General features: G+C 45.1%; 1 protein-coding gene across 1 annotated transcript in view; it reads left to right on the top strand.

Annotated features, from left to right (window-relative positions):
* Positions 1-25,180, top strand: part of LRGUK (leucine rich repeats and guanylate kinase domain containing) — an 89,636-nt gene that overhangs the window by 61,581 nt on the left and 2,875 nt on the right. Inside the window, exons 12-16 of the mRNA XM_064290369.1 lie at positions 1,659-1,778; positions 8,695-8,791; positions 14,511-14,624; positions 18,759-18,960; positions 21,059-21,154. Of these exons, the coding sequence (XP_064146439.1) occupies positions 1,659-1,778; positions 8,695-8,791; positions 14,511-14,624; positions 18,759-18,960; positions 21,059-21,154 (629 nt within the window). The remainder of the gene's footprint in view (positions 1-1,658; positions 1,779-8,694; positions 8,792-14,510; positions 14,625-18,758; positions 18,961-21,058; positions 21,155-25,180) is intronic.

The following is a 25,180-nucleotide window of genomic DNA, read 5'->3' as shown; positions in this document are numbered from 1 at the left end:
TCTAGTTTAGCCTACATTTCTGAAATGACTTTTTTCTGTTGTATTTCTAATTCTTTCCTGAGTTCTGCCTCGTCATTTCTGAGTGTTTCTAATTCTAATTTATATTGTTGTTTTTTTTTAATGCCTTGTATCGTTTTCTTCTGTTGATTTTGTGCAGTGCTCAAAAATGTGGTGGCTTGCTTTCTGAAATTTCTGTCTCTGTTCATCTCCCCCCTTTAATCTACACCTTCCTCTCTTCTTTGTCTCTGTGGATCCTCTTCTGCTCAATTTTGATTCCTCGGTTTCTCCTTAATGTGGATCTCGGTTTTCAGAAGCAAGCTTTGGTGGCTCTGTTTTGAGAATTCAGTCCTTTTCCTGGGCCTCTTGAACTCACCCAGTATTGGAGGGTGCAAAACACTTCCTAGTTCTAGCCTGCTTGCTTTCCAGTGAAAACCCATTGGCTATTTTGGGGTTCCCTTGTTCTGTGGTCTGTCAGATACTGCCCCATTGTTTTCTTTCTCCTCCTGTTCAGACTCCAATGTCATGCAAATATTGACGTTTTGATGATTCTCCTCCCACCCCCCTCATTTGTATTTTAGGGTTCCTGGAGATACCTTTTCACCTGGCTTTGTTAGAAATGTTTTCCATGGGCTTTTGTTTTTATGCAGGTATTCAGAGAGGTTGAAAAACTACACTGCCACTGCCCCCCTCTTCACAGAATCCACATCTCAGCATGTATTTTTAGAAAACATTACATTTTATTCTATATTTCTATCATTTTTATCATGAGTGGGGTCCAGACTCATCAGTCAGTCCAACCTGTTGCAGGACCTTTCACTAATCTATTCATTCTTGAGTCCAGTCTTTCAGGCCTGGAAGCCATGACCGGTTCATAAATCAGCTCTTATTACTAGCTGTGCCTCTGATAAGTTAATTATCATTGTGCACTTCAACGTCGTCATGTGCTAAATGGGGATAGTAATAGACACAGCTTCAGAAGCTTCTTGTGCTAATTAAACGAGGCAATATGAGACTCCTAGAGCAATGCCTGGCACATAGTCATTGCTCAGGTAAATTTTAGATATTACGGGTAAGTTTTCATATCTATTTTAATCCAGTAAGTGTGGATGATAAAGGCAGTCTTATTTCTTTCATTTTTCAAGTTCCTGGGGGATTACTTTAGCTATCAAGACTATATCTTACCACATTTTTCCTTTTTTAAAATCTCGTTGAAGTAAATTTATCTATACTTGAATTTTACCTTCTCTATGAATGAGGGAGTCCTGGTGGTACAGTGGTTAAGCACTCGGCCGCTAACCGGAAGGTCTGCAGCTCGAACCCACCAGCTGCTCCGGGGGAGGAAGATGTGGCAGTCTGCTTCCGTAAAGGTCACAGCTTTGGAAACCCTATGGGGCAGCTCTACGCTGTCCTATAGGGTCGCTATGAGTCGGAATGGACTGGACGGCAGTGGATTGCTGTGAAGTTTACTTTTAATGTATTATAATCAAGTTGTTTTCAGAAGGCAGGACTATCCTTCTGTACAGTGTCTGCATATAACAAGCAATGATTTCACTGAGTTCATTATGACGCGACATAGGAACTTCACGTGTTGGATGTAGTTTGTGCCCTGGGTGTCTGCCTGCCCTAGCGCACTAATTGCCTCTGGACCTGTGTTGTAGCACCCTGCCTAGCCTGGATGCTCCCTATCCCATGCTGATACTGGCTGGTCCTCAAGCTTGTGGGAAACGAGAACTTGCCCACCGCCTCTGCAGACAGTTTAATGCCTACTTCAGATATGGGTAAGTCGTTTATTGGCTTATAAGCCTGTACGGTCTCATATTGCTGATTTGGGCTGTTTAAGCAAGTTCAAAAAGGCATAAAACAACTTAACAATTAAGTTACATTTTACAGCAGAGCTACCAGTGGTAAGCAAGTTGAATGGTCAATGGACACTAACTCTTGATAAGGACAGAGCGCCATGACACTTTTTGTCCTTGAAGGTCAATCATGGATAACCTCGGGTCGATGTACTTAATGGTTTTGGAGTGATTTGGTATCTTGATTCTTGTGCTGTTCAAATCGATGTGGTAATGATGATTGCTAAAGGGCACCCCCAATAATAGAAGAACTTAAAAAAGATCTAGAAAAAATAAATTACGTTGTCTTTTGTGAACCAGACTATAAGCACCCAGCAGGGCCCCCTCGCCCCCCATGGCTCATCCATGCCGTTCTACACCTTTTCCACAGCGAGTTTACCTGCTTCTTTGCCATTTATTGCACTGTTCTTTGACTAATCCTCCAGATGTTTAACTTCACTCAGCACCAGCCCAGTCGCTCTCCAGGGTTTGAAAATGCTCAGCTTTTTTATTCAGTGTAATTGTGTTGCCACACGGTGTGACAAGTACATCACAGTGTTGTGATGTGTGACAGACAGGTCTGTACCAGTGACAGCCCCTCTCAGTCCCTGCCTAGAACTCTCACTGACAGCATGGCAGCTTCCTTGACTCCAGGCAGGTCTTCCCTTTTGGTGGCATATTTCAGGAGGAAAGAAAATGGAGGGGCAGCAAGTGATTTTTCTTTCCTTTCCCCCAGGTGAGCATCCAATGTACTTTGGGTTTTCTGGAGCAAATATTTTGCTGAGTGATTCCCTAATAAAAGCCAAACCCTACCGTAGAGTCGATTCTGACTCATGACAACCCCATGTGTTACAGAGTAGAACTGTTCCATAGGGTTTTCTTTGGCTGTAATCTTTACCGAAGGAGCTATGGTAGCACAATATGGTTAAGTGCTTGGCTGCTAACTGAAAGGTCAGCAGTTCAAGCCCACCCAGCGACTCTGTGGGAGAAAGACCTCTGGCAATCTACTTCTGTAAAGATTACAGCCAAGAAAACCCCATGGGGCAGTTCTATTCTGTTGGAATCAACTCAGTGGCACCTAACAATAACCTTTACTGAAGCAGATCACCAAGTCTTTCTTTTGCTGTGCCACTGGCCGGGTGGCTTCCAACTGCCCACCTTTAGGTTAGCTGCTGAGTGCAAGCTGTTTGCACCCCCCAGAGAACTGATACCCTACTAACCTGGTTAAAATAGGGGAAAATAGCAGAAAAACCAGAACCATCCAAAATAACCTTCATCTGCCTGTGTAGACTCTTCACAGGTTCTGAGAATCAGATCTAGAATTGTCACCATGGTCTCTTACATTGGTTTCCTCTTTCATTCTTTATGTCTAGCAAAGAAATTGCTTTTAGATTAGTAGCCTGTGTTGGTGAGCCGAGGGTATAACTGCAAAGATATACATACAGTAAAGCACAAAAACGAAATGCAAATTATTTTCTAATGCAATCACAAAGAAATCCCTTCCCTTAAGCTATACGTATTCAAACAATGTAAATACTATTTTAAACAGGTCCATTTGTTTAGGGTTCTAAAATTACATTCCTCATGCCTATGACTCTAGGATACAAATGTTGTATAATTACTTGCTGATTAAAATATTTTAAACAGCCTGAAGTAATACAAATAAATTAAAACTTAATATTAGAATAAAAAAGAATAGAGTGCTATTATGCTCATACGGGGCTACCGAGCGTGTTTCAGAAGGTAAATTTAACACAAAGATTTGAAGGCCAAACTAGGACAAAAGGATTGCGGTGTTCCAGAAATATCCTGACTCTTGCGCTAATGAATGAATCTGGAATGGTTCTGCAAACCAGAGTGACTTCGAGGTACCAAGCCTTTCTAGTTAGAACTTCTTTCACCTCTCTGTGCGCCAGCGGTGCTGGGGACGGTTGGTAGCCCAGTTCTTCTTATATGTCGCTGTGGAGGCACACTTGGTAATAAGAGTTTGGGAGGTGTCTATTGATTTATTGTCATGATTCTGATCCAGTTTGCCCCCACGTTCTCGCCTGGATCCACCGTGCCACCGACAGTTGGTGTTGAGTTGATTTTGACTCATGGCAAACCCTTAAGTGTCAGAGTAGAACTGTAATCCCTGGTGTCTTCAGCGGTTAATTTTTCATAAATAGCTCTCCAGACCTTTCTTCCAAGGTGCTTCTGGGTGGACGGGAACCTCTAACCTTTTGTTTAGCAGTGGTATTTGTTAGCTGTCTGCACCAGGCAGCAATCTCTATTTTCATAGTTTCCTCATGATGTTGACTATGAAATGTGTGTGTGTATTTTAAAAGTTTTGTTTGTTTTTTCCTTTTTTTGTGTGTGCTTTAATTGAAAGTTCACAGATCCAGTCAGTCTCTCATACAAAAATTTGTATTCACCTTGCTAGGTACTCCTAGTTGCTCTCCCACTAATGGGACAGCACACTGCTTCTCTCCACCCTGTATTTCCTGTGTCCATTTTTTTTTTTTTCATTCAGCCAGCTTCTGTCCCCCTCTCCCTTCTTATCTCCCCTCCAGACAGGAGCTGCCCTATTTATTTTTAATTTTTAGCAATATAATATAGCCAAGTGAAAGACCACAGCTATTTAGCTAAAAGGGATGGTCTGAGCTGCAGATACCAAATGCAGACTGATCTACTATGTCAGTTTCTGCAGATGTTACCTACTAGTAGGATGGTGCCTCTCCATTTAATCAGCACTGATGGCGTGCCAGTCATATGCCTTGAGCTGGTGATGAGACAGACTGTGAGACAGACAGACACAGGGCTTGTCCTCCCGGCAGCTCCTGGCCTAACCGGGCATTTAGACAAGTAAATGCCACCTTGGGCGATAGTTTGGTGAGTGTTGTGTTCGGGGAAGTGAAGATCTATGTGATGGAGGAAGCCAAGAGGAATGGAGGTATGGAGCCCAAGGTGGTGTGTTCCAGGTAGAGAAGACAACAGGCACATCCCATTAATTGAAAGTACACGTTGCAGGATGGCTCAGCTTAAAGTGTGAAGGGAGTTAGCAGCGGTGAGGCTGGAAAGATAGACAGGGGTCTGTCTGATCATAAAGGGCTTCCGAGCCAGGGCGCAGCATACTCAGAGGTATGTTTCAGAGGGCTCACCTGGCTGCGGTGTGGGAAGGGGCTTGAGGGAGTGAAGGCTGGATGGAGACAAGGAAGCCAGCTAGAACAGGGCGATGGATGATGATGGGAAGAACTAGGAACGTGGTGTGTGGTTACCAGAAAGGGAATAAGTTGTGGCTTTGTGGAAATTGACATTCAGCCTCAGTATGTGGTGGAACTCCTGTTTTCATGATCCCTTAAATTGTACCCAGCAATTTGTTGACATATATTTGCATCAGACATTAGGACCAATTTAACTTACCTACCATTTTTTTTTTTTTTTTACCAAGTGCCCTAGGAATTCCTGGGGTGTTTGTGGGTCCCCAGTGAAGGAATTCGTTCACTAACGCTATGGCATGCTGGAATGTGCTTGAATTTCAATGCAGTCGCAGCCAAGCTTCTGCTTAAATATTTGCAGTAACAAGTTCATTATTTCCGGATGCAGTCTGGCCCAGAACTGAGATTCTAAAGCTGTGTGCTTCTGAATCACACTGAGAAATTCTCCTTCCTCATCCATCTGCTAGTTCTTCCTAGACATCTTTTCTTCCTGTTTCATTTGCCTGGATTTTTTTTTGAATATTCCATTACTTGGCCTGGCTTTGCAGATTGCTTTCCTGCCTCCTCCCCTCTCCATGGACTAGGTTTGCTGGTATCCCTGACAGCAGGTAGCCAGGCCTTGGAGCCCTGCGTTGGTCCACTGAGGCCTTTAGGAGGTCCAGTTCCCCCGTGGACTTTGAGGACCTGTGTTGTAGCTTGAGTCTCATCTCTGACTCAGCTCTTTTGTCTGTCAAGTGAAGCAACAAGAGGTATGGCTGCCACTGAAAGCCATGATTTAACTAACTTACCATTCGTTAACTAATTAATCAATAATAAGCTCACAGAAATGTAAATTGCAATGGATATTACATTTAGGAGGGATGGGAGAGATGGACATTGGAAATGATGGCCCCAGCCCCTTTCTTTTTTGAAAATTTGGCATCACCTTCTCCTAAGCCCATGTAGTGAAATGTTACTTTCACTATGAAGTGTTTCCTTTTTAAGATGTTCCCATTTGGGCAGCATGCTACACAGCCACTGGCTTTCTATGTGAAAACTGGATGACGGATCCACAACACTGCGGCCACCTCAGGTCCTTCTTATTAGAAGGTCCCACTGTGTGAAGCAGAGTCTGTCATCAACATCTCCCACATCTGTGCAGCCACCCCTTTACTTACCTGCCTGCAAGCTTCAGATTGCTTCTTCAACTTGTCTTCCTTTCAGCGGTTCTGAAAAAAACGCCTGCCGCTCAATCCCTTTGTTGGGAAATGTAAATTCAGTGCAGTGTGAAAAGGCTGTGCTAAGGACTGATTTATCTCCTCTGACTGTCAGGGACACCGACAGACAGAGGGTCCCAGGTCTCTGCTCAGGCATCTGAAGAAATGCCAGCGCACTCCAACGACAAATGTGTCACCGGGTTTTGACAGTCTTCTGTTAGAATCTACTCTTTCCTGAGTATACAATTTAAATGTGATGTTGCTGCTGGTGGTGGTGGTGCCATCAAGTCAATTTGGACTCACAGCGACCCCATTTCCTAGAGCAGAACTGCCCCACAGGAATTTCTTGGCTGTAATCTTTATGGAGGAAACCCTGGTGGTGTAGTGGTTAAGAGCTACAGCTGCAAACCAAAAGGTCAGCAGTTCGAATCCTCCAGGCACTCCTTGGAAATCCTATGGGGCAATTCTACTCTGTCCTATAGCATCGTCATGAGTCGGAATCGACTCGATGGCAATGGGTTTGGTTTTTGGAATATTTACGGAAGGAGCCTGGTTACACAATGATTAAGCTCGGGCCGCTAACCGCAAGTTGGTGGTTCAAACCCCCAGCAGCACCAAGGGAGAAAGACCTGGCAATTTACTCTCATAAAGATTATAGCCAAGAAAACCCTATGGGGCGGTTTTACTCTACCACATGGGGTCGCTCTGAGTCGGAATTGCCTCGATGGCACACAACAGTCTCTATGGGAGCAGACCATCGGCTCTTTCTCCTGCAGAGCCTTGATGGGTTCAAACCACCTGCCATTTCTTCAGCAACAGAGTGCTTAACCATTGTACCACCAGGTCTCCTTAAATATAATGTTTAGTCCTTAAAATTTACTAGTCTAATGAATTCATGACTCTAAGGGAAGGAGAACAGTGGTATGAATTATAAAAAATTATTTGTTTCTGACTCTGTAATGAGAAGTTTGTGATGTTGCAAATTTACTCTCTTAACGAGTGTGATATTAAAAAAAAGAATTAATTTTAGCGACAGAGTGGCATTGCTACTTACTAGCATTGCTTAACCTCTGCACCTCAGTTTCCTCATCTGTAAAATAAAAATAATACCTCAGCTCAGGGTTTTCATGAGGAATACATGAAATCATATGTCAGGTGTCCAGCAATTCCTTTGCCTTGTTTTAAAACTACAGGATAATCTAAAAATTAAGTTGCATTTCCAGGATATAGCATGGAGAAGGCAGAATGGTACATAGGAAGTCAAGAGTCCCCGGCTAGTTGAGACCCCTGAATTCTAACTCTAGGACCACCACTGGCCTGCTGAGTGACCTTGGGCATGTGGATTTTTATAGTCATCTATAAAACAGAGTCATAGCAGCTGTTTGTCTGCTTCAGTTGTTTCATTTATTCATTCGTTTTCCAAATGTTTGTCAAATGCCTACTATGTGCCAGGCACTAGGAATGCTGTTGTGGACAAGATGAACAAGTAAAGTCCCCCCTTGTGGTGTATATATTCTACTGGAGAACATGGGAGGAAACGCATTTTTAAGGAGCTGGTTCCAATGACAGAGAGGAATAGCGGGGGTGGTGGGTGGTATGCTATTTTGCCAGTGGTCAGAAAAGGCCTCTTCAGTTGAGCTGAGAGTTCTGTTCAGCGTCGAACCATGGAGTCCAACAAGAGGTTCATCCATACGCAGTACTGAGAAGCACTCACTAGCAGTACATAGAATCCCTGGGCGGTGCAAACAGGGATGCACCACGCTTGGCTGCTGACTAAAAGGTTGAGGTTGGAGTCCTCCCAGAGGCATCTTGAGAGAAAGGCCTGGCAATCTACTTCCAAAAAAACCAGCCACTGAAAACCCTGTGGAGCACAGTTCCAGTCTGACAGCCATGGGGCCACCATGAGTCGGAGCTGACTTGTGGCTGGTTAGCAATACAGAATGGGACAGCTTTGCCATCAAGCAGTGGTGGAGATGGGGTCACGGTTACTGGGATGCCCTTGGTGGCATGCACTGAGGCTGTGGTTTTGTAAAGAGAAAGTGCATGACCCAGACACAGGGGGTCAGGAAAGACTTTTTAGAGGAGGGGACACTTGGACTGAGTACCTGAAAGATAGGTGGGCTGGCCAGGTGGAGGAGGACAAAGGAGGGTGTTGGCTGGTGAGGAAGAAAGCATGTGGACAATGCCAGAGACCAGAGAGAACAAGAAAGCACTTGGATGGAAAACATGGGCAATGACTGTTGTTATCCTTTTAAAAGTAATGCTATCTTTTGGTGGAAGAAGGGGTTCAGAAGTGCGATAGATAATAATGAGTAAAAATGTGTTGTTGATAATCCAAGATTTATATTAACCCTGTAGAGCTTAGCAACTGGGTATACATAAAAAACACAATTTGTACTGAAACCTTTTCCATTTTGAATTTCAACCTAATAGAAATAGACTCGATGGTGTATTTTATATTTTCAGGGCCTGTCACACAACAAGACCTCCTTACTTTGGAGAAGGGGATCGAGTGGATTATCATTTTATCTCTCGGGAAGTTTATGATGAAATGCTAAGCATGGTAAGAACGGCCTCCTTTGTTTTTAGTGCATAAGAAATTCATGTTCTTTGGCAGGAACATTAGAATATAGAGATAAATACAAAAGAGAAAAATGAAGTGTTGTATTGGTTATGAGAGCTGTGTTCTTACTGGGTTGTGTTTCTAAGCCACTTCACATGTCATTGTTCACACGCTTCTCGATTTTTGATCTTGGAGACAATATTGTAAATTTCCAGGAAAACCAAGTGAATAGCCATTTTAAAGAACTAGAACTAAAAACACAGTGAAAATTCTTGTGGTCTGTGTTGGTCAGGTTCTGCTGTTATTTAATTCAGCTTCACTCAAGACAGACAGTCCCCCCAGACCTGACTTCATGCTCAAAGCTGGAACTGAGCAGTTGTAGGACGTGGGTTTTCTGTCCAGAGTGTAGTCCTTCCGCTTGGTTATCTGTGGTGTTTTCTAATTGTGGTGACCCAAACACAGGTGTAGGTGTGGAGCTTCCCATTCAGTCTGCTCGTCCTGGACACTTATATACCTGTGGCCTTCCACCGTCAAACACGTTCTGTTCTGTTTGAGAGATCCTGAGTCTGGGCGGCCAGGCAGTCCGTTAATGCAGATGGAAGCCCTAGATCCTGAGTCTCGGCAGCCAGGCAGTCCGTTAGTGCAGATGGAAGCCCTAGATCCTGAGTCTCGGCAGCCAGGCAGTCCGTTTGTGCAGATGGAAGCCCTAGATCCTGAGTCTGGGCGGCCAGGCAGTCCGTTAGTGCAGATGGAAGCCCTAGATCCTGAGTCTGGGCGGCCAGACAGTCCGTTAGTGCAGATGGAAGCCCTAGATCCTGAGTCTCGGCGGCCAGTCCGTTAGTGCAGATGGAAGCCCTAGATCCTGAGTCTCGGCAGCCAGTCCGTCAGTGCAGATGGAAGCCCTAGATCCTGAGTCTCGGCGGCCAGGCAGTCCGTCAGTGCAGATGGAAGCCCTAGATCCTGAGTCTGGGCGGCCAGGCAGTCCGTTAATGCAGATGGAAGCCCTAGATCCTGAGTCTGGGCGGCCAGGCAGTCCGTTAGTGCAGATGGAAGCCCTAGATCCTGAGTCTCGGCAGCCAGGCAGTCTGTTAGTGCAGATGGAAGCCCTAGATCCTGAGTCTCGGCGGCCAGGCAGTCCGTCAGTGCAGATGGAAGCCCTAGATCCTGAGTCTGGGCGGCCAGGCAGTCCGTTAGTGCAGATGGAAGCCCTAGATCCTGAGTCTGGGCGGCCAGGCAGTCCGTTAGTGCAGATGAAAGCCCTAGATCCTGAGTCTCGGCGGCCAGTCCGTCAGTGCAGATGGAAGCCCTAGATCCTGAGTCTCGGCGGCCAGGCAGTCCGTCAGTGCAGATGGAAGCCCTAGATCCTGAGTCTGGGCGGCCAGGCAGTCCGTCAGTGCAGATGGAAGCCCTAGATCCTGAGTCTGGGCGGCCAGGCAGTCCGTCAGTGCAGATGAAAGCCCTAGATCCTGAGTCTGGGCGGCCAGGCAGTCCGTTAGTGCAGATGGAAGCCCTAGATCCTGAGTCTGGGCGGCCAGGCAGTCCGTTAGTGCAGATGAAAGCCCTAGATCCTGAGTCTGGGCGGCCAGGCAGTCCGTTAGTGCAGATGGAAGCCCTAGATCCTGAGTCTGGGCGGCCAGGCAGTCCGTTAGTGCAGATGGAAGCCCTAGATCCTGAGTCTGGGCGGCCAGGCAGTCCGTTAGTGCAGATGGAAGCCCTAGATCCTGAGTCTGGGCGGCCAGGCAGTCTGTTAGTGCAGATGGAAGCCCTTGCTGTTATATCGGAGATGCTTCCTAAGTTCTTTGAGGGCTGTATCTTCCCCATTGTTGTTAGTTGCTGTTGCGTCGGCTATGACTTACGGTGACTGGAATGAAACGTTGCTTGGTCCTGCGCCATCTCCATGATCACTGGTATGTTTGAACCCATTGTTCAGGCTATTATGTTAATCTATCTCATTGAGGATCTCCCTCCTTTTCCCTTACCCTCCACTTTACCAAACATGATAAGTATTCATAAGGTTTTCATTGGCTGACTTTCAGAAGTAGATTGCCAGGCCTTTCTTCCTAGTCTGTCTTAGCCTGGAACCTCCACTGCAACCTATCCAGCATGGGTGACCCTGCTGGCATTTGAAATACTGACAGCATAGCTTCCAGCATCATAGCAACACGCAAGCCACCACAGTACGACAAACAGGGAGTAAAGAGCGTCTTTACTAGGTGATGGTAACTACCCTGCACTGGTCCATTTCGTGGGAACTCAGGGCAATCTTGCTCAATTTAAGTTTTTTGTTTGCTTTATTTTAACTGAAACCCTGATAATCAAGTCGTTGGTAATGATATACAACAGCCTTGTCTCTGAGTTCGTTTTCATAAAAACTATCTGTTCCCTCTAGGCCTTCGCATGCAGAGCGTATCCTACAAGCCTTGTCGCTGTTTTATTTGTTGAAAACCCAAAACCAAACCCGTTGCCTTCAAGTCGATTCCGACTCATCCAACCCGACAGGACAGAGTAGAACTGCCCCATATGGTTTCCAAGGAACGCCTGGTGGATTCAAACTGCTGACCTTTTGGTCAGCAGCCATAGCTCTTAACCACTATGCCACCAGGGCTTCCTGTTTGTTGGAAGTATATGTTAATGTCAACACACATACACACGTGACCAGTTAAACTGAAAGAGTACCTTCTGCCGTCATTGCTTCCGACTCAGAGCAGCCCTATAGGACAGAGTAGAACTGCCCACAGGGTTTCCAAGGAGTATCTGGTGGATTTGAACTATCAACCTTTCAGTTAGCAGCCAAGCTCTTAACCATTGTGCCACCAGGGCTCCATGGGTCAATGACCTTTTTATTTTCTGTCCACCATGGGCCTTATTTCTGTTTATCATCATCCTTTAGAAACAGCACCAAATGAGTTCTATACCACTTCCTTCCCCCAAAGCCCACTGATGGACCAGATTCAGGACTGATCTATGTTTCCGCTTTTTGAAAGATCACCATCTGACCAGTGATGCTGGATAGCTACATCTACCCTCTCCTCCCTCCCCGACTGTGCCCCCGTTTCCTGCCCCTCTCCCCCGACAATGCCTCAGTGGACATCATGGTAGAACATTAGCAAAGGCTCTGCAGTTTACACGTGTTTGACTTTGAATGACCAACTCCACAACTACACGTGGTGCGTGTTTTGGGGATGAGGGAGAAAGCTCTAGAATCCCTAGGCAGCTCTCCGCCTAACCTTGTCAAAAGAATTTGGAAATTCTTTATATTTTTCTCTCCCAGGGCTATATTTTGTCAGTAGTTTAATTTCTTAAGAGTACTCTGGGACTTCATATTTCTAAAAGCTTTGGTAACAATTTGAGGCGTCATCTTGGTATCAGTAGGAAGCAGTCTCTTAGTTTGCAGGACAACTAGTTCCCAAAATTCGTATTAATTTCCCTGATTATAGTCTGCAGCATATTTTCTCAGTTTGGTTCATCTGTTCTCAGTACATCTGTCGTCTGCTCCTCTGGTGTTCCCTACCTTAGTGTATCTGTAATCGAGTTAAGTCTGGTTCAGTTCCTAGCCAAAGAAATGACTGTACTTCGGGGCCATATTTAGTTTTATTCCTCTACAAAATCCTGGCATGTTTGAGGAGTACTCACGTCTACTATTCCTGCTAATATTTCGGCATAATGTAATTTTCCTCACCTTGTAGTTTGTCTCCGATCTCCTTTTCTTTGCAGTGAGCTTGAGACGGCTTCATGAAGAGACAGAATTTGAGATTATGAACTCATGGCACGTTGTCAGCTTCACGCATCACACCCACATGCTCAGCCTTCACTGCCTAAAACACGCACCCAGACAGCACGCCCCACTTGTAGGACCCCCTGGACGGACACCCCACATTCCCCACCTCCACCTACTGTGGACAGCCCCACCCACCCACTCCGACAGGCAGGTACGGACCTGCACACCTGCCCATCCACACACGCCTCCTCCATCAGACACCCCCCTCCATGCCTGCAGACACACAGACCCTCACCAGACATCCTCTACCCCTTCTGCAGAAATAAGACCACAGACTTGGAGCGTTTTGAAATAAGATTGTTGTTATTTATTAAGAAATCTACATGCAAGAAGAAATGAGAGGACCACCACCAGCCAGGAGCTGGGGTCCCACTTCACCTCAACTCTGAACAAATCAGTTAAAGGGGTTCTCTTCTATATACATAAGTACAACCCCAAGATTCCTCCATATTCCATACCCTTCCAGATGATATTTTTGGGATTCTCAGAGGGCAACGTTTGCATATGCAAGTAAACAAACTCAAATATTTGAAAAGGGATGGAGGTATACATTTTGAAAACAGGGTGAGTCATGGTAAACAGAGGATTCAGAAAGCTACGTACCTACCTACCGTCTGTCTGTCATACATGTGTGTATATATGTACATATAAAGGGAGCCACAGCATTTGTTCCAAATAACAAAGAAGGTATAGCATCCAGGGCATAAACTATGAAGGATACTGATTGTTGAGGTTTTCAGGTTTTGGAATACATGACAACACAAAGTTCCCTTGATCATGGGGTGTGGGTTTCCCTCATCACCCACAACAGACACGTCCCCCTCAGACTCCCCCCACCCCAAGTGACACCTGTCTCCTGGTTGTCCCCCACACCTCAACCCTGCCCAGTTACACCCCTCCTGTCCTCAGGGACTCCAGAGCATCTGGGGTCAGTTCTGAGGCCCAGGGGGCCTTCGTTGCTGCCGTTCTTGATAGTGCTGCTGCCACCAGATGGGACCCAGTGCAGCCCTGGGAACCTTCACATAGTTATTTATGTCAAAATCATGTGTGCGAGGAGCCAGACTTGTCAAAGCCGTACACATTTCTACTCCTTCTGTCGTCATTAGCCTCCCCATTTAGATTGGACCTAGTGGTTTCAAAACAACATCATATTGTCAAAAAATACTCACAATTTCTAGAGCTATGTTTTCACTGGCATTTTTGTACCATTTTCAGAAGAACTGGACTTCCAGGATACAGAACCAAGGCAGCATTTATAGTTCAAATGACCAGAGGGCCGACAGCAATTCTGTCCAATAGCCTGTGGGGCAGTTTTAATAAAAAGTGATCTCTAAATATTTTTTTTTGATAGGGAAACACAGGATGGGACTGTTTTTCAGGGCTTATCTCAGGGAGCAATGCTTTTAGAGTGTCCCTGTAATTCATGGCCTTCAGGAATGGCCTGTTGTTCATGGGTTATCTCAGAATGCCAAGGCTTTGGGGAATGGATGCCTTTTCCGGGCTACCTGGTATTCTGGCACAGCCAAAATGGCTGAGGCGAAGTGCAAGCTATTTGTTTTAAAAAAAAAAAGTTTTGCTCTCCCAATAAAGAAGGTGCGTGGCGCAGGTTGGGCAGGAGGAAGCATGAGAACGGGGAGAGTTAATACCCGAAATGGTCTGTTCTACCACGAACCCATAAACTTCAGTTTCACTCTCATATTTTATCAACACGATATTATAAGCTGCCTGCCCCCCTTTGTTTTTGGTCAGCAAAGGACTCTGAATGGATTTCTCTGCACAGTTTGATACTGGGTTTTATAACCCCATTGCCATTCTCATATACATGCTAATATTTGTCATTCCTAGGGGATCATCTAAAAACAAGGCATTGGATGATTTTACTTATCTTAATTCCGTTATGGCAGCTATGATATGAAAATCTCTGTATTTTTCCCATTTCAGGGGAAGTTCATTCTAACGTATAATTATGGTAATCACAGTTATGGGCTAAATAGGGACACTGTGGAAGGCATTGCCAGAGACGGTTTAGCCAGCTGTATTCATATGGAAATAGAAGTAAGTGTTTTTCCTTCAATCAACTTATTTTTGTGTGTGAGTGGGTTTGTACTTGGAAAGGAATTGGGCCGGGGGGACCTGCAGCATCCAGCAGGACACTAAGCCAGCCACAAGAGGAGTGAAATCGCAAGAGTGAGCCATTAAGCTTATGGTTAGTATGGGGGAGGCAGACACATGAGAATAAATGACAGGAGCTAGATGGCAGTGCCGGAAATGTCACCTAGACTACGAGTAAGACTGCCTCCCAAGGTTTATTTTGTTTTTCCTCTACTTAAATTATCTTCGTCTTTTTAGACCATGTCTTAGTCATCTAGTGCTGCTATAACAGAAATACCACAAGTGGATGGCTTTAACAAAGAGAAGTTTATTTTCCCGCAGTAAAGTAGGCTAGAAGTCTAAATTCAGGGCGTCAGCTCCAGGAGAAGGCTTTCTCTGTCGGCCTTCTTGTCAGTGTTCCCATGGGCTAGGAGCTTCTTCTCGCAGGGACCCTGGGTCCAGAGGACGTGCTCTGCTCCCAGCATTGCTTTCTTGGTGGTTTGAGATCCCCTTGTCTCTCCGCACGCTTCTTTTATATCTCAAGAGATTGCCTCAAAACACAATCCAATCTTGTAGACTGAGTCCTGCCTCACTAATACAGCTGCTACTCATCCTCCCTCATTAACATGATAGAGGCAGGATTTACAACACAGAGGAAAATCACACAATACTGGGAACCATGGCCCAGCCAAACCTGTACACACATTTTTGGGGGGACATAATTCAATCCATGGCAGTAAGGTCCCTGGGTGGCGCAAACAGTTTGCTCTCAGCTGCTAACCTAGAAGTTGGTGGTTCAAATCCGCCCAGTGGCGCCACAGAAGAAAGGCCAGGTGATCTGTGTTTATAAAAATTACAGCCAAGAAGACGCTATGGAGCAGCTCTAACTCCGTAACCCACAGGGTCACCGTGAGTCGGGGTGGACTTGACAGCAGGGGGTTTCCCTGCTTATATGAAGTGACTTAGATATACCTAATTCCTACAAGGTATGGAACTGGCTCCCTGCGCCCCGGGGACCACGGCAACCCCGTGCATTTGACGTTGCTCTTTCCCTCCTCACAGGAGGTGCCTGGGCAATGGCCCCGTTTGCTCACTGGTGGCAGTATTTGTAATACTTTCCGCCAGTTAGACTTGCAGAATTTGAGATTTTTTCCTATCTGCCCCGGTAGCCACAGCTTCTGAAGTTTCTTCAAGGTTAAGATCTGGAGTAAAACCATGAATATCTTGTTCATTTGTTTTAAAAAATACATAGCTTTGTTAAGTATTTGAAATTTTCAAAGATAATGGATTGTTTTTTTAAGTTGCTGAAACTGAGCATTATAACACATTCGTAATAAAGAAAACTGTTTTAAAAATGATTCAGTTTGGCCAAACTTAAGAAAAATCAAAACCGAGGCAAGTCTGGTGTTCCTTTACTGTGGACTCAAAAATCTTTCTTATTTTTTCCTTTGTAACTTCACAGAGCTTGTTATTGTTGTTGTTGGGTGCCATCAAGTTTGTCCGACTCATAGTGACCCTATGTACGACAGAATGACACGCTGCCCAGTCCTGGATCATTCTCACAGTCGTTGCTATGTTTGAGCCCATCGTTGCAGCCACTGTGTCAATCCATCTTGTTGAGGGTCTTCCTCTTTTTCACTGACCCTCTACTTTACCAGGCATGATGCCCTTCTCTGGGGACTGGTCCCTCCTGATAATAATAATAATAATAATAATAATAATAATAATAATAATAATAATAATAATAATAATAATAAAACATTGCCATCAAGTCAATTCAGACTCATAGCTACCCGATAGGAGAGAGTAGAACTGCCCCATAGAGTTTCCAAGGAGTGCCTGGTGGATTTGAACTGTCGACCCTTTGGTTAGCAGCTGTAGCACTTAACCACTATGCCACCAGGGTTTCCTCCTGGTAATAGAGCTGTAATTTCTCTTTGGCTGCTTGTATTGGATGGATTTCCTGTTGCTGTTGTTGTCATCATTAGCTGCCGTGGAGCCAGCCCCCGACTCACAGCGACCCAGTATACTATGGAACGGAAGACTGCCCGGCCCTGCACCATCCCCATCATCAGTTGTGATCCATAGGGTTTTCACCGGCTGATTTTCAGAAGTAGATTGCCAGGCCTTTCTTCCTTGTCTTAGTCTAGAAGCTCCACTGAAATCCGTTCAGCATCTTAACAACTCTGGAGCCTCCACTGACAGGCAGGTGGTGGCTGTGCATGAGGTCATTTGGCCAGGTCTGGAACCCAGTCCCTCTCGTGGAAGGCGAGAATTCTACCCCTGATGCACCACCACTCTGCAGTATTCCCTAGCTTTGCTGAAACCAGTCATGGTTCCTTCTGTTGTTTGACTTCGCTAACCTCAAATCCTTCAATTCTTTCCTATCCTTCTTCGATCGGTTGGTTTTGTATCTTTAGAGAGATATTCTTTATTTCTGTGCTAATTAGAAAAAAGGGGGGGTGCCTTTTCCCAACAGTTTCTTCCACGGACAAGGCAGAAACAAAACTCAATGTGCCGTTGAGTGCAGACACTCTCCAACACCTTTCATTTCAAATTCAGGTTCTGAGTGCTGACTCCCTTTTTTTTTTCTCCTTGAGAGCTTAAGACCCAAAACCAAACCTGTTGCCGTTCAGTTGGTTCTGACTTACAGCAACCCTATAGTGTAGGACAGAGTAGAACTGCCCCACTGGGTTTCCTAGGCTGAAACCTTTACAGAAGCAGACTGCCATATCTTTCTCCTGCAGAGTGGCTGGTATTCGAACCACCAACCTTTTGTTTAGCAGCCGAGCACTTAACCCTCGTGCCACCAAGGCTCCTTCCTTGAGAGCTTACTCCTACTCATTTCCAACAGTGAGTCTATAAACCACAATTGACCCTCCTAGCTGAAACATTTCTCCAAATTGCTCTTGCCGTTGACTCTTTCAGAAACTGTGTTTGTAAAGAGCCTGCATTTCTTCCCATTGAACTTCGAAAACAATGCTTTTGAACACTGAGTAAAAGGAATGACGACAGACTTGAGAGGGAAGTAACTTTGGAGGCCATTTGGAATAGCTCTTTCATTTAACCTACAAGTAAACTGGTACCCGGAAAGCTTGAGGGGTTTGCGGAGAGTCTATAGTTAGCTGGAGAACTGCAGTTACGACCAAGCTCTCCAGATTCCCCGAAGCTACCTTACACTGGAGTTCTTGGGTGGTGCAGGCTGTTAATGTGCTTGGTTGCTAACCAGAAGTGGGAGGTTCCACCCAGAGGCACCTTGGAGGAAAGACCAGGCAATCAACTTCCAAGAAAGCAGCCACTGAAAGCCCTATGGAGCACAGGCCTGCTCTGACACACATGGTGTTGCCATGAGTCCGAATCAGCTTGACCGCAACTGGTACTGGTACCTTACACCGCGTCATGCTCTGGTTTCCCGGTCATCACAAGGTTGGCCTTCCCTTGCTGCAGGTGGAGGCTGTGAGGGGTAATGGGAAACACCCAGCCAGGTGCTAGGCTGGGAAAGAGGAAGGCTCCCAAGGAGATGACAAAGGGGTGACAAAGGAACCCTTTCTCCTGGGAAGATTTCTATCTTACAGTTTGGCAGGGATGCCCTTGGAAATGTAGAGTTTAAATTACTTCTTGGTAATAAAGACGCAGCCTAGCTGTGGATGTAGCTATTCTGTATCCAGAAGTTTTCCTTTTTAGCAGCCATAATTATGAGACTGATTGATTAGAGGGTACCCAGGTGGAATGAGTTCTAATAATTCCTATGACTAGTTAATATTTGATAAACAGAGTGAAGTAATCCAGCCTTGAGATATTTATAGGAAAAAAACACCCTGTTGCTGTTGGGTCGATTCTGACTTATAGCGACCCTATAGGACAGAGTAGAACTGCCCCAAAGGGTTTCCAAGGAGCGGCTGGTGGATTTGAACTGCCGACCTTTTGTGGTTAAGCCAAGCTCTTAACCACTGTACCACCAGGGCTCCATTTATGGGAAAAGAATAACTCATTATACAGATAAAATAAATTCCTCACAATAATACAACTTCTTGTACCTGTTGTCAGCTGTCTATAAATGATTCCTAAATCATGATTCTCTTTCCCTTAAACACAAAGGGGGTAAGAAGTTTGAAATGTTCCTACTTTGAGCCTCGATACATCCTGGTGGTGCCCATGAACAAGACGAAATATGAGGGGCACTTGCGGAGAAAAGGACTGTTCAGTCGGGCAGAGATTGAATGTGCCATCTCCAGAGTGGATCTTTATATTAATATGAACGAGAAATTCCCAGGCTATTTTGACGCAGTCATCAATGCAGGTCGGTAGCTTTCGGCAGAGTTTTATCTTTGAAGTGTGAGGTCGCTGGGCTAAAAGTTTAATGGAAAGAAAATTTTTTGGGAAAAGATATTTTCCTTGTAATGTCAAATCAGAATCTAAGAGATCTTGGGCTCTACCGTGCGAATTCCTTCTGGCCTTCCACTGCCTGGAGCGGAGTATGATGTCCGCTATTCCTTAAGGGTTAATTGGTGAGACTGGGTCACCTCCACTGGTGTGATTTGTTCCACCTGTGGGCCTCTGGCTGCTGAGATGTTCATCTGTAAAAGGAGCCTGGATTAGATTCCTTCCTTAAGGGACGTTGTTGTTGCAGTTGGGTGCCACCAAGTCGTTTTTGACTCATAGTGACCCCACGTGATAGAGTAGAACTGCCCCATATGGTTTTCTGAGCTGTAATCTTTATAAAAGGGAGCCCTGGTGGCACAGTGGTTAAGCGCTCAGCTGCTAACTGAAAGGTCTCCCTGTGAATTGAACCCACTAGCCTCTCTGTGGGAAAAAGATGTGGCAGTCAGCTTCTGTAAAGATTACAGACCTAGAAACCCTATGGGGCAGATCTGCTCTGTCCTATAGGGTTGCTATGGGTCAGAATTGACTCAACGGCAATGAGATAATCTTTACAGGAGCAGATCTCCAGGTCTTTCTCTCTTAGAAGAGTGCTTAATCATTGTGCCCAGAACTCCTTAAGGGACATTGTAAGAACAAAATTAGGTAATACATAATTTGATTTAATTATAATGAAATAATTGTTAAAATTTAATTTAGTTATATGAATCTCAGGCCATTTTATCATAATCTACATGTTTACACGTAGGTAAAAATCCAGCTGCGAATCTCAGGCCATTTTATCATAAGGTAAAAAAATCCAGCTGCTAGAATTTTTTATGAGAGTATCTGTGTAAAACAAACGTTCTCAAGCACTAGCTTAGACATGGCCACTTAGTTAAAGCAGTCGTCAATGGGAGAATTTATCGAAATGTGGAAACTTCTGTGTATTTTAAACCCCATTACATTATACAGCCATAAAAGGGAATGAAAACTCTCTGTGTGCTGGTAAGGAAAGAGCCTTAAGCTGTACTGTTACTGAAACAAGCCAGGTCCACAACCGTAGGTCTAATATATGCCATCATTGCTGTAAAAAAAAAAAAAAAGATGTGATCATATTTCCATGAAAAACCTCCGCCAGAATCCTCAAGAAATTAATCACCCTGGTTACCTGTTTGGCAGGGGACTGGATGAGGGGGGAAATGTTAGGTTGAACCATATGAAATTGCCGGTGATAGAACTGTATTGACCCACGAAAACAGCAATTTCATATGGTTCAACTTAGACGTTTTGATCTTTGAAACATGTAGAAGTATTACATGTTTGTATTATTTCTGACTGCTACATAGCAAACTATCACACTTAGCAGCTTAAAATAATATCCATTTATTTGCTCACAGTTCTGTAGGGCAGAAGCCCGGTTCTCTTCTCAGAGTTTCATGAGGCTGGAATCAAGGTGAAAAACTGAGCTGAGTTCTCTTCAGGAGGCTCTGGGGAAACATCCAAAGCTCGTTCTTGTTACAGGTAGAACTCAGTTCCTTGTAGTTGTAAGACTGAGGTCCCTCTTTCCTCGTTGGCTGTCTGTAGGGGCTGCTCTCAGCTCCTAAATCTGTGGCCCCTGCATCTCTAGGCCAGCAATATCTCAGTAGATCCCTCTCATGCTTCCAGTTACACCAGCCCAGAAAAACCCTGTTTTCACAGGGCTCATAAGATTATGTTAGGCCCATCTGGATAATCTCCTTTTTGATTTACCCAGAGTCAACTGATTAGCAACCTTAATTACATCTACAAAACACCCTTTGCCATATAATGTAACACAATCACAAGAGTGACATCTTGGTGACATCTCAGGTTCCATCTACCCTCAAGGGGAGGAGGCTACACAGGGGGAGGGTCATCGGGGTCATTTTAGCATTCTACCTATCACAACATTCATAAAATTAAATGTAGTTAGAAAATCATGGCCACCAACTATTGCAAACTGGTCATATTTTGATCAGATTCTGTTGTTTTAGAGTACATCCTCTTGTTTATCATAGATGATCTGGATGCTGCCTACCAGAGGCTGAGCCAGCTCATTAGAGAATACCTTGGATTGACCGAAGAACCTGCCAAGGGCTTGGCACCAACCACAGGTTAGTACCTAAGGAGCTTCTCCAACCCCATTCCCTTTGTGCCAGATTCTTTTTTTTTGCATGGGAGGGAAAGCTTGTTCTAACTCTTTAATCCCCATACTTCTGGGGCTACTGTCCCAAGACACCAGATGCATCAGTCCGCTTTCTGGACCTCAGATTCTGCTCTTCTCTGTCATGAAGGGACTGCCCTTCATGGGCAGGCTGAGCAGCACCCGGGAGGTGGGCCGTACACAAGGGTTATGCGGTTCAGAGCTGAGCCTTCAGGAAGTTTGCTCCTGCAGGGGGCTGGGACGTTGTTCTGCTTGGCAGGCTTGTATTTAGTGTTTTTTCAACCCAAGGGTTTTCTCCCTCCCCCCTCTTTTTTCCTTACTGCCCCAATCCTCAAAATGTCACACTCAGAGTACATTGGAAACAGCACTGTGACCTGGCTCTGTCACCCATGGCCGGGCAGCTTAGCAGTCCTGAGCTCTCATTTACTGTCCTGCTAAATGGGGTTAACACTCCCGCGACCTGCTCAAGGATCATGAGCACAAAATGATGTCGGATATTTAACAGTGCATCTCTTTGGGAGCTAGGAATTCCGAAGCCCTAACTTAGAATTTTGGTTCATGTTTCCAGATGTCTTTAAAAGGCCCACCCCCATTGACGGAGCTCTGTTCACTATCACATACGTATCGTAAGACGTTAATGAGAGACTCTCAATGCTGTGCAGATGTTGTACAGTTGTGTGCATATAGGTGGTTCTAGCCGCTGTGACTTCTGTGCCCAGATATGGTTTCGCGTGCCTAATTGCATCCTGCCGTTGCAGCCATTCTTGGCTGACGCAGGCCAGGTCATCATTTAGCCAGAAGCTCAAGCTAATTGTACTGTTTTACAGTTTTATACTCTTTCCCTGGGCTAGGTGCCCCCGGAAGGTGGAAATGAGGTCAGTGTGAGACGGTCAAAGTCAACAGATCATGGCTGAGATTTTCTGTCTACACATGTCACGTAGGAGCTAGATTGACCAGGGTACCACTTCCAACTGGAAAGAGCCTGAAGACAGTGTGACCTGTCTGAAAATAGGCTCTAATCAAGGAGTGGTGGATGCACCTAGTCTTAAAGGAGGAAATGAAAATAGGAACATGCCAGTATATTGATCCAACACTGCTCTGGTCCTCCAGAATGGGTGACGGTCCTTTAGGAAGCCAAGGCTGCGGAGTGGTGCAGTGGATCTAATGAGGCTTCCAGAATGCCGTAGAAGCTTCTCTTGAGGAAATCTGGTTCCCCTTGCTTTAATTCTTTGCTAACCAGGCAACCTTCTGATTTAATTTGGTCCCCAGGGTGGACCTGCCCCTGTGGGGACTGTACCCTACGTTAGAACGCCCTGCCCCAGTCCCTAAGCCAGGCCCAGCTCCCATTGTAAATTAATAAGTTGGCATTCTGGCTTTCAAATCAGCCTCTTGTGGTTTGGCTAACAGTGAGTCAGTCCCCTGAGCCTGACCAGTTCTGAGTTCCCGGTAACAGGCGTTCAGAATCAGCAGCCCCCAGGGCACACCTGCAGCTATCAGGAATCCTGACTAGTGGGTACACTTACCATTTGGCAGATTAATAGACCAGATAATGTGTGCACAGGGAAATGATAAAACTTTATGTATGTGGACTAATTAGGTCAGGCCTGTCCAATTTAATGAAAAGTATGAATTATAGAATTTGTAAAAGCATTATCACTTTCAGATGCATTTAATAACTGAAACTAGGCCATCCAGCTATTGACTAGTAGAATTCCTGCTTTAACAAGTAGGTGGGAGAGATTCATAATTAATATGAAAAAAAAAATATGAAGGCTTCCCTTATTCTGGCAGTTTCAGTATTTTGGAAAACAGTGTTTTTTTTTAATGAGCCAAACGTTTGATCTTATTGATACAATCTATTGAGTAAGCTATTTTTTCAGTTGATGGTATAAGGATAAATTTGTACATAAAGTGACTGTGGCAGCCAGGCATTATTCAAGTGAGTAAAAAAAAGAATCCAGTGATTACAGTGCTCAGGAATAAGCTTTTATGGTATCTCTGGTACCCAGGAAGAAGAGCCAACGGCCTCTCTGAGCTCTGGGCTGTGAAGTTGGTGTAGAGAAGTGCAAGCCATATGTTGACAGGTTACTGCTGAGAGTGGGGCCAACTCTAAGGACTATGGAATCAGTGCTGTGACTCCCCGAGAAGGGGCCCGAGCTTGACAGAGCCACTGTCAGAGGCCTGGCAGCTCTCCCACTTTGCCTCTGGGCCACTCTCATTTTTTTGTTTTATTGTGGTGAAATACATGCAACATAAAATTGGCCATTTTAACTATTTTTAAGGGTACAATTGAGTGGCATCAATTACATTCACCGTGTTGTGCAACCAGCACCTTTATTTCCAAACTCTTTCATCTCCCCAAGCAGAAACTCTGTCCCCATTAAGCAATATCCTCCCATTCCCCCAGCCCATCTCTATGGATTCGCCTCTTCTGAATTTTTCATACAAGTGGAATTGCACAATGTTTTATCTTTTTGTGTCTGACTTATCTCACTCCACGTAATGTTTTCAAGGTTCGTCCATATTGTAACATGTGTCAGGACTTCACTTCTCTTTACGGCTGAATAATGTTCCGTTGTATGGAGAGACCACATTTTGTGTATCCATTCATCTGCTGATGGACGCTAGGGCTTTTACCACCCTTTGGCTATTGTGAATAGTACTGCAGTGAACACGGGTATACATGTATCTGTTTGAGTCCCTGCTTTCAAGATTTGGGGTATATACCTAGGAGTGGAATGGCTGGGTCATATGGTAATTCTGTGTTTAACTTTTTGTGGACCACTCTGATTTTAAGTTCTATAGTTTGGGTCTGCTTACATAAATACTTGTACACACAGGAGCCCTAGGAATAAGAATCAATAACTTAGTATAGTGGAATTCTTTCTCTGTTTGAGCTGTCAAAGGTAAGAAATTCAAATGAAAAATATTTAAGATTCTGTGGAAGACAGTTTTGTCTGAGCAATTAAAAAACCGGACTGGAAATGCGAAGTCTTAGTTTTCTACTCTGCACCTCGCAAATAATCATTGATTTGATTAGAAAAGCCACTTTGAACTTCCATTTCTCTGAAAGAAAATTATATATAATGTTACGGGATATTATTAGAAACAGGCCTTTCAGGGCTGATGTTATTCATTATTAGATCAGAACAATGGGCTCGAGCACAACAACGATTGTGAGGACGGTGCAGGACCGGGTGGTGTTTCATTCTGTTGTACATAGGGCCGCTATGAGTCGGAACTGACTAACAAGCGAGATTTTCCTTGTCCCCACTCTTCTCCTCCTCCTCCCAAAGACAGCAGAGGTGACTACAAAGGGAACCAGTCCAGGCAGGTGGAGCTCATCATGCCTCATGGGAGGGGAATGGTGATTAGGAGCCTGGCTCGCTTCTGGGGCTGGATCATGCTGGGATCACGTTGGAGGTCTGGTTTGGTTTGGAGTCTATCAGGACTCCCCCAAAGTGAGCTGAGCTGTTTCTTTAAGGCTATTCCAGACTGGTGTACCACCTCTGACCTCCACCTGTTAGGCCCATGTCCTCAGGCCGGGGCTGTAAGGTGATACCTAGGGCCATCACATTACATCAAGACTTCTAGAATTAACAGGGCCCGCAGGGTGGCCGTGTCCATAAGACTGTCCATGAAACAGTCACTAGGAGAGCTTGTTTCCACGATGGGTGAAGGAGGGCACCTGTTTCTGCAGCAGCAGCATGGCTATGGCCTCTGAGAGCCATTTTTGAAGCCAGAGTGGACTCTGAGGGGAAGGTAGGTAGCTGACTTGGAGGGGGATAGCGTCTTGGAGAGTGGGTCGCCATGGGGAGCTTCTCTGAGCCATGGTGCTGATCCCTCCCTTCTGTCTGTCTATCACCTAGTTATTGAGAGTTTGCTGAGCTTCGTGTACCTGGTAAGGGGTTGGTGAACAGACATGACCCCTCACAGAGCTCACAGTTTGTTTACCGAGGCTGCCAGTCCACAGGAA

Source organism: Loxodonta africana, chromosome 8 (genome assembly GCF_030014295.1).
Source record: "Loxodonta africana isolate mLoxAfr1 chromosome 8, mLoxAfr1.hap2, whole genome shotgun sequence".
Classification (NCBI taxonomy): Eukaryota; Metazoa; Chordata; class Mammalia; order Proboscidea; family Elephantidae; genus Loxodonta; species Loxodonta africana.
This window is presented reverse-complemented; position numbering and strand designations above follow the sequence as displayed.